The sequence below is a fragment of the Cyprinus carpio genome, chromosome A2 (assembly GCF_018340385.1).
Source record: "Cyprinus carpio isolate SPL01 chromosome A2, ASM1834038v1, whole genome shotgun sequence".
NCBI classification, from domain to species: domain Eukaryota; kingdom Metazoa; phylum Chordata; class Actinopteri; order Cypriniformes; family Cyprinidae; genus Cyprinus; species Cyprinus carpio.
The window spans coordinates 23185583-23195217 of record NC_056573.1 but is presented as its reverse complement, the minus strand read 5'-3'; the positions used below and the strand labels follow the sequence as shown (position 1 = coordinate 23195217).

At 38.3% G+C, this 9635-nt stretch overlaps 1 protein-coding gene and 1 long non-coding RNA gene across 2 annotated transcripts; one reads left to right on the top strand and one right to left on the bottom strand.

Annotated features, from left to right (window-relative positions):
• Nucleotides 1-553: 553 nt before the first annotated feature.
• On the bottom strand, nt 554-2878 carry LOC122147016. The gene is made up of 2 exons (XR_006161356.1): nt 2495-2878; nt 554-1190 (listed from the first exon to the last, which is right to left on the bottom strand). It is a non-coding gene; the product is annotated as an uncharacterized LOC122147016 (long non-coding RNA).
• Nucleotides 2879-7957: 5079 nt separating this feature from the next.
• Nucleotides 7958-9142, top strand: LOC122147083 (acidic leucine-rich nuclear phosphoprotein 32-related protein 1-like). Its single transcript, XM_042768145.1, has 4 exons — nt 7958-8347; nt 8385-8703; nt 8775-9017; nt 9087-9142. The coding sequence occupies exons 1-4, from the start codon at nt 7958-7960 to the stop codon at nt 9140-9142; spliced, it is 1008 nt and encodes a 335-aa protein (XP_042624079.1).
• Nucleotides 9143-9635: the final 493 nt, after the last annotated feature.

The following is a 9635-nucleotide window of genomic DNA, read 5'->3' as shown; positions in this document are numbered from 1 at the left end:
CAAGACCGTATTAGTTACTGTAGATCATAGGACATTCAAATATATTTAAATCTTAACATATCTTTTACATAATCTAAAAGATTGAGTTGCATATTATATTTTTATTCACGTAATCTGTTGCAAATAGTAAATAGTATCTTTAGTAGCCTAGTATTCAGAAGACATTTACCCAGCACTGGTGACAAATTACCCAGATTTAAGCAAACAGTTATGCTCTAGTGAAAACTATTTTTAAAAATCACTTACATCCTGCACAGCCTTCAGCATTGCTTCCTCATTGGCTCCTGAGCGAACACGCATGTGGAAGACTGTGATTGCACTGATGTTTTCTGAAAATTATTGAAATTATTCTATTTATTTACTCCAAGAAATTCTAAAGATGACTTTATATGTTATCATCTGCATTATTTTGTCTATTCTATTCTATTCTATTCTATTCTATTCTATTCTATTCTATTCTATTGAACTGAAATGTATATTCAATATCAATGCAAACAATATATGCAAAAACAATATTTTCACTTTAGCATTTTCAATAACTGGCATAATCTACTTCTCTGCTGGGATGTTGATGAAGATGCAGAGGTTGGTGGTGGTGATGATGATTGGTTGGTTGTTGGTGAGACTGATGAAGATGTTTGTGAGGTTGGTGATGATGTTGGTGATTGGTTGGTTGTAGGTGAGGAGGATGAAGTTGGTGGTGAGATTGGTGATGATGTTGGTGATTGGTTGGTTGTAGGTAGGGAGGATGAAGATGGTGGTGAGGCTGATGTTGAGGAAGATAAAGGTTGTGAGGTTGGTGATATTGAGGTTGATAAGGATGTTGATGAGAACGGTGAATATGATAGTGTGGTTGATGAAGGTGATATAAAGGATGGTGGCGAATGTGCTAAGGTAGTTAATGAAGAATATGAAATAAATATGAAAAACAGAAATAATATTTATTTATATTCAGGAATGTTTTAATTTTGGTTTGTCTCAAAAGAATAAACAGATGCTGGATTGTAATTTGTTTATTATTAATTAATTTAGTTAATTAGTTAGTTCAGTCTTACGCTGAATGCATATCTGATTGTAGTCAGCACAGCAGTCCCCGCTTGTGACGCAGAACTCATCACAAAAACACCCACCACGGTTGCATTGGCTATTCACTCCAGGACAGCAGAGTGCTGTGGGTACTGAACACTGGCCTGAAAGATACAAGACATGAACACAGAAAGCTGATTTAACAAGGATGTTAATCCTTTGCTTTTCTAGGGCTTTCCTTTTGTAAAACACAGATCTGGTGCTCTGCAGCTGCATTCCCCATCTAGTCATACAGTGCAGTGTGTCAAATGTTTGTGTTTTTCCTTTGTCTGACATTGCTTTGCATCTGGTAATGCGTTATACAAGCTGGAACACACCTGGATAGATTCGCAGCTAACAGTTTGATTGTATTGAAAAGGAATTTATTTATAAGTTTACTGAAGACATCATTTTTACATATTAAAAATATTACATAAAAAAATTTAATTTGTAGTGTACAAATTTTCCCATTGTTTTTGATAAATTGTAAACTATAAGTAGACCTGACAATATGTGTGACTGTATTTGCATTTAAAAAACAGAAATAGTTTCATCTTTTCAGACCTTGACCATGCTGGCATGTGACTGTCTAACATGCAACAACTTAAAATTAATACTTTTTGGTCCAAATGGAATGTGCATAAAAATAGAAAACATCAGTTCACAATTTTAATATCCACTACTCTCATTCATAAAAATCTATGTCCAGATTTATTAGTTTTGTACTATTAAAAAAAATCTTTTTCTGAATAGGCGGTTTAAAAGCAATTTATTTTTTGCTTCTAAACATACTCCTCATACACACAACCAATGTCAAAAAAATAAAAAATAAAAAATAAATAAATAAAAACACAAAATTTTGGATAGCTCACTCCAAAATGAAAGTTGTCATCACATTCCCACTCCCATGTTATTCCATCCCAAACCTGTATGAATTTATTTCTTCTATTGAACACTAAATGAGACTTGTTATAGCACTTGCATATCATTGCTCTCTTGTTGATTTTGATTGGTTCCATTGTCCTCATTTGTAAGTCGCTTTGTGTAAAAGCGTCTGCTAAATGTAAATGAACAAAATAAGATATTTTGAAAAATGTGGGTAAAAACATACATTTATAGTCAATGGCTACAAGCAACTGTTTTTGTGTGAACTTTAAGCTCTTGTAAGTCTTTTGTTTGCTGTATTTTCCCACAAATGTTAAAGTCTAACAAATGTTTAAGTTGCACTCTTTCACACAAATTTATATCCAGATTGAATTGTTTTGTACTACTACTAATAATAATAAAAAATTCTCCTTTCTACTACTTTTTTAAAACACTTCTCATACACAACAACAGTCACAAAAATAACACAAATTGATGGGGCACATGGTTTAAGTTCTTGAATTTATTAGTTTCTTACAGAACTGAAGCATACTGTCAGTCTTACCTGAAACCTGGTTTCTGTCACTTTGGAACAGGAACAATAAGAGAAGCCAGACGTGAGCACCTGAGACCTTCATCTTAGTCCAGCTGAGTGTGCACATTGTAGTTTGGGTGTTTTTAATGTAAAGCATTAGTGAAATCCACACCTCCACACCAAAATTTCCTTGTATGACCCGTGTTTTAAACATTTAGCTTTTTACAGATATCTTGTCATTCAGGTTCGTCTGTGGATGATGGGGAATTTAACATTTAACATGTTACTTCCTGTTTGTCTGAAGTGAAATACTAATCTTCCAAATAAGAGAAGAGTGCAGGAAAACTTTTCTATTGAACACTACTGTAGAAATCAATATATTTATATATTTATGCAATGTATTAAAATGCAATATATTTTTTCCCCTAGTAACTGACCCAGAGTATTTTGTAATCTTTCCACACACACTACATACACTCACTGGCCACTTTATTAGGTACACCTTGCTAGTACTGGGTTGGACCCCCTTTTGCCTTCAGAACTGCCTTAATTCATCGTGGCATAGATTCAACAAGGTGTTGAAAACATTCCTCAGAGATTTTGGTCCATATCGACATAGCATTACGCAGTTGCTGCAGATTTGTCGGCTGCACATCCTTGATGCAAATCTCCCATTCCACCACATCCGAATGCTGTTCTATTGGACTGAGATCTGGTGACTGTGGAGGCCATTTGAGTAAAGTGAACTCATTGTCATGTGTAAGAAACCAGTCTGAGATGATTTGAGCTTTGTGACATGGTGCATTATCCTGCTGGAAGTAGCCATCAGAAGATAGGGCACACTGCTGATGTTTAGCACACGTAGACTGCAGTCTTCACATTGCTGTATATCCCCCACACCATTAAACCACCACCACCAGCCTGAACTGTTGAGGCAAGGCAGGATGGATAAATGCTTTCATGTTCTTTACGCCAAATTCTGACCCTACCATCTGAATGTCGCAGCAGAAATCGAGACTCATCAGACCAGGCAATGTTTTCCCAATCTTCTATCGTCCAATTCTGGTGATCCTGTGCAAACTGTAGCCTCCGTTTCCTGTTCTTAGCTGACAGGAGTGACACCCGGTGTGGTCTTCTGCTGCTGTAGCAGAAGACCACACCGGGTTACCAAGCAATAGAATAGGTAATAAAGTGGCTGGTGAGTGTATATATAATTTTGAAATCGCTTCTTCTTACTGGCAACCTGACACGCATTTTCTGCTATGACACTTGGCATCAAGGGTAGAAAGTAATGTATCTCAAAAGAAAATAATTTGAGTGGAATGCAGGAAAATAGTTCTGCTACAAAGAATGCACCCACAAAAATGTTTTGTTATTTATATAATTCCAAATATTTTCCTTGTACAAAGTACACAAGCAGATGTATTTTATTTGTATAAGGTGAAAATCAGATTCAAATTTGAATGATTATTTTTTTTTATTATATTGGTTAAGTTGGAGCACGATCAGATAATCAACCCAATTTGGCACACAGTTGCAACTTGTTTAGCTAACCATCCTAACTAGCACAATACATATATATATATATATATATAGATATATATATATATATATATATATATATATATATATATATATATATATATATATGCAGCCTACCTACCTCAGTCCTGCAACAATTTTCCAGCATCCAGCTTCATTCCACTGCCAAAAAATTTCAGAACTTGAGCACTTCCCATCTGACAACGAGCTGGATGCTCCATCGCAAACCACTCACTCTAAGGCAAATCTCGATCAAGCCTCCGGCTCAAAAAACACCTGCTTCTCAGGCCTCCGGCTCAAAGGCACATCCTTCTAATGGCTCCAAGGCACTTCCTCCTCGGCCTGGTTCCACCACCGAGCCCCAGGCCTCAGCACCCGGGCGGAGGCCCACAAGGCCAGCTACTCGCACACCTAAGCCACAAAGTCTCCGTTCACCTCCACCATCGAGACACCATCACCATCCATCCCTCCTATTGGGAAATGGACCGTCGCAGGATTGTCAAACTCTGAAGTTAAGTTTTCTCGAAAAAACTTTCTGTACATCTCTCTGGAAAATGTTAATTCAACCACCTCCAAAAAGGTAATTAAAGCCTGCAAGACTAAAAGTTACCATGTCTCTCTAACGTCGTCTTCCAGATCAAGTTCCGGCTCCCCTCGTGTGTCAAGACGCAGCAGGCCATCAGCAAGTCTGGGCCATTCCCCAGACTCGGCCGCTCCTTACATTGCACTGCCTTCCTCCTCTTCTCAACCAATCACTGCGGTGCATTCAGCTACCGCGCCGTATGCAGCATCACCCACTGGCATGGTTTTACAACCTCCTATCCTTCCCACTCCCTTCTACCTCCGGCTGCAGACGGTAGCGTGAGGCTGCCTCTGCCAGCCACTCAAGCTCAGCTACCCTTTACTTTTCTTTTTGTTATTTTTTTTTATTATTGGTGGGCAGCCTACACTTAAGTTTTTGATTTTATTTTGCATCTGTAAACGGTTATGGCCCCTCCTTATCTTCCCTCTAACCCTGATATCCAATCTAAACCTCAGTACACGTTATTCGTTGCAGTCCCTCTACCTACCCCACCGAATGCCCTTGCTCTGGAACCTCCCCCTGTACCTAACAAATCTTATCAAATCTTAGATCCTCGCAGGTGCGGATGTTGATCTCTCATCTCTCCTCTCTCTGCTATGTCCCGCCTATGTCCCGCCACGTTCTGCAACTTCCAATCCAATATCGGATTCCAGGAGAGAATCTTTCTCATTCTCCGGCAATCAACAGGTATGCGGAAACTTCAACAGAGGAAGATGTGTGAGACAGCAATGCAAGTTTCTCCATGTCTGTAATTATTGTGGCGGGGCTCATGCCCATACAGTTTGCCCAGTCATGAAAGTTACCAATAAAAAATCGAGAGACTACTTATTGACTTTACCAATTATCTATTGTCTGGCCTCGAATAGGGCTTTAATCCTGGCACTACATGCCCGCTCTCACAGAACATCATTTGCAACAATCTCCAATCCGCACTTGCAGAGTCAGATACAGTAGATAATTTAATAAAAAAAGAAGTTGAGTCAGGTTTTATGATCGGGCCTTTCGATACTCCCCCATTTTCTAGCGGCATGTAGGGCTCGCCAGTCCAATGCTGCGAGCTGCAGCTCCCATCGAACACTGCACGGGCTCTCCCGGTTACCCTGCACCTTTTCTCTTCACAGCATGCACATTTTGGGGGGCAACCACATTACGGATAGGAGGAGTTCTCTGGGTTTGGGCCATATTCCGGGCTCAGAGCCCTCCCCCAGGACACCACGCCAAAATATGCTTACTATTTGCTATCAGATTAGATGTAAGGGTGAACTCATTAAATTAAATCAATACAAATGTTTAAATTCATTTTCAATTCAAATGAGGCCCAGCAAAATAAAAAATAAAAAAAGATACTCTTTTATATCTTTTAACTTTTTGGAGATTTTAATCATTAAATCTTTGCCAAAATACAGTATATGTACAAAAGACTGTTTCTGTTCCAGTGATGTGTTGTTTACTTATGTTTTATGCTGCAGTGCCACCTAGTGAAAAAACATGTCCATTTAGCAACATGTTCAGGAAATTAGATTTCTGCAAAACACAGAATATTCATATAAGATGAAATTTATATAGATGAGCTATTATGTGATGTGGATGTCATATTTGATGAGGTGTTCATTTCACGTTGATTTTTTTCATAGCTGTGCCGTTTAACACTCGTATCCTGCAGTCTTCAGCCTGCTGTCTCCTCATGATGACCTCCATGTGAAGAACAAACTATACCCAGAGAAGAACAATTTTACTTACAATACTCTAATTTAAGTGTGGTGTTGCCAGTGTTGTTAATTTATTAATGCTAGTCAGCTGTTAATATGAGTTTAATGTTTTATTATTGAGCAAACTCTTGGAGGAACGGTTTAATATTCTAAGCAGTAAAGCACATTTGTGAACTATTGAAAGTAATTTTAGTAATGACTTACATCCTGCATAGCCTTTAGCGTTGCTTCCATATTGGCCTTGGAGCGCACATACACACGCAGGCCTGTGGTCACTCTCTTCTTATCCGCAAAGGATGTTGATGGTGAGGATGGTTTAAATGAGGGGGAGGCTGGTGATGATGACAAGAATGATGATAGTGATGGTGGTGAAGATGATGCTGAGAATGATGAAGAGTTTGGTGATGATAGTGGTGGTGAAGCTGGTGATGACAGTGAGGATGACTGTAATAATGGTATGGTTGGTGATGATGGTGAAGATGATAAAGATGGTGATGATGTAGCTGGTAAAGTCAATGATAGAAATAGATGGAGAAAAAGGCGATGATGGTGTTGCTGCTGGTGGTGATGGTTGTGAGGTTATTAATGAAGACAATGGTGGGGATGGTGAATTTGGTAATAAAGATGGTGATGACATTAGTATTGGTGTTGCTGAAAGTGAGGGTGATGATGGTGAGGATTGTTTTGTTGACAGTAATGAAGATGATGATGATGATAATGTTGGTGATGAAGCCTGTTAGTTAGCTGATGATGGCAAGTTTGAGGAAGATGATGCAGAGGTTATTGATAATGATGGCTGTGCTGGAGGGTTTGATGATGATAGTGGGACTGATTAAGATGGTACTGAAGATGGTTAAGATGATGCAGATGGTGTAGATGATGGTTCTAAAGATGTCGTTGATGTTGTTAATGTTAGTGATGAAGATGGTGATGAAGGCTGTGAGTTTGCTGATGATGGTAAGGATGCAGAAAATAATGTAGAGGTTCTTAAAAATGTGAGAACTGTGCAGGTGGGGTTGGCGATCATGATGATAGCAGGATTGATGAAGATGGTGAAGATGATAAAGTTGGTGTAGATGATAATATTGAAGATGTTGTTGATGATGATAACAATAGTGGGACTGATGAAGATGGTGCTGAGAATGGTGAAGATGATGAAGATAGTGGTGTTGAAAATGGTGTTGAAGATGATGATGACAATAATAAAGGGACTCATGAGGATGTTGCTAAAGATGGTGTAAATGAAAATGTTGAAGAATAAGATGATGATGTTAAGAATAGTTGGACTGATGAAGATGGTGAGGAGGATGATGAAGATAATGAAGATGGTGTAAACGATAATATTGAAGATGTTGATGATGTTAATGTTGGTGATGAAAATGATGGGGATGGTGATGAAGGCTGCGAGTTAGCTGATTATGGTAAGGATGTGGAATATGATGTGGAGGTTGTTGATAGTGAGGGCTGTCTTGGTGAGGTTGATGATGATAATGGGTCTGATGAAGATGGTGTAGATGATAGCATTGAAGATGTTGATGATGATAACAGTGATGGTAATGTTGATAATGAAGATGGTGTAGATAATAGTGTTGAAGATGATGACAATGATGAAGTTGATGAGGATTGTGTATATGATAGTATTGAAGATGTTTGATGATAATGTTACTGTTACTTAATGTTGGTGATGAAGGCTGTGAGTTTGTTGACAATGGTAAGGATGAGGAATATGATGCAGAGGTTGTGCTAGTGGCGGTTGTTGATGATGATGATAAAGATGAAAGAAAAGTTGGTGATAAAGGAGGCGTAGATGATAGTATAGAAGAAGATGATGATGATGATGATGATGTTGATATTGGGAGTTATGAAGATGATGCTGAGGATGGTGGAGATGATGTTTTTGATAGTATTGAAGATGGTGATGTTGGTGATGATGATAGTTGGTCTGATAAAGGAGGTGCTGAGAATATTGAAGATAATGAGGATGGTGTTGTTGATAGTATTGAAGATGGTGATGATGATAAAGATGGTGGTGAAGATGATGAAGATGGTGTAGATAATAGTGTAGAATATGAAGAAATATATGAAGAAAAAAGAATATGAGGATGGCGATAGTGGGACTGATGAAGATGCTGCTGTGGAAGGTAAAGATGATGAGGATGGTGGAGTTGATAGTACTGAAGGTGTTGATAATGATGAAGATGTTAATGTTAAAGATAAAGTTGGTGTGGATGGTGATGAAGGCTGCGAGTCTGTTGATGACAGTAAGGATGAGGTAGATGATGCAGAGTTTGCTGACTGTGAGGGCTGTGCTGATGAGGTTGATGCTGATAGTGGGATAGATGAAGATGGTGTTGATGATGGTAATGTTAGTGATGAAGATGTTGAAGAAGATGATGATGATATTGGTACTGATGAAGATTGTGCTGAGTATGGTGTTATGAAGATAATGGTGATGATAATGACAATTGTGGGACAGGTGAAGATGGTGTTGATGAGAAAGATGATAATGATATTAATGTTGGTGATGAAGATGTAAGTAAAGATAGTGAGGTTAATAAAGTTAGTGTTGAAGTTATTGCTGAAGATGGTGGCATTGATGATAGTGTGAATGATAACGCTGATTGTGCTGACACTGGTGAAGATGAAGATGATCTGCTTGATGATGCAGATGATGAAGATGGTGTGAAGGTTGGGGACGATGATGACTGTAGTGATGATGGTAAGGCTTGCATTGAAAATTGTTGGGATGTTGGAAATAGTGATAAGACTGGTGATGCTGTTTGTGAAGGTATTGATGGTATAAATGTTGAGTTTAGTGGTAAAGCCGGACAGGTGGAATGGTGAGAAAAAATACATTATGCAGTAGTCTGATGCAGTCTGCTTCATCATTTAAACAAGAGTAAACTAAATTTAGTTAGCTCTTATCATGTAGTGCCTGCTAGTGGTTACATAGCTTTACTGTTTTTGGGGAGCTTCTATGACATTGAAGAGTTGTGGCACCAGGCTGTTTTTAAACAAGTATTGTTAAAATGTTATCGAAATTGGAATTGTGAGATTTCACAGCTTTCTAAAATTTAAATCTAAACAAATGAAATATTATGGAAATACTTTATATATGTGGTTAAGCAGACCATCAGCTTTATGAATGTGAAGTGTGTGCAAGGAAATTGAGGTTTTACTGTGGTTGTAGGGGGAAAATAATGCAGCCCGTGGTTATCTTTTGTGAGTTTCTTGTTACCTGTAGTTTATCACAGAACATGTTTACACATGCAGGTTGCCTGGAGTGTGTTGTCTGACTTACCTGATGCCAGGTTCTTCTTTCTTTAGTATAGAAGCA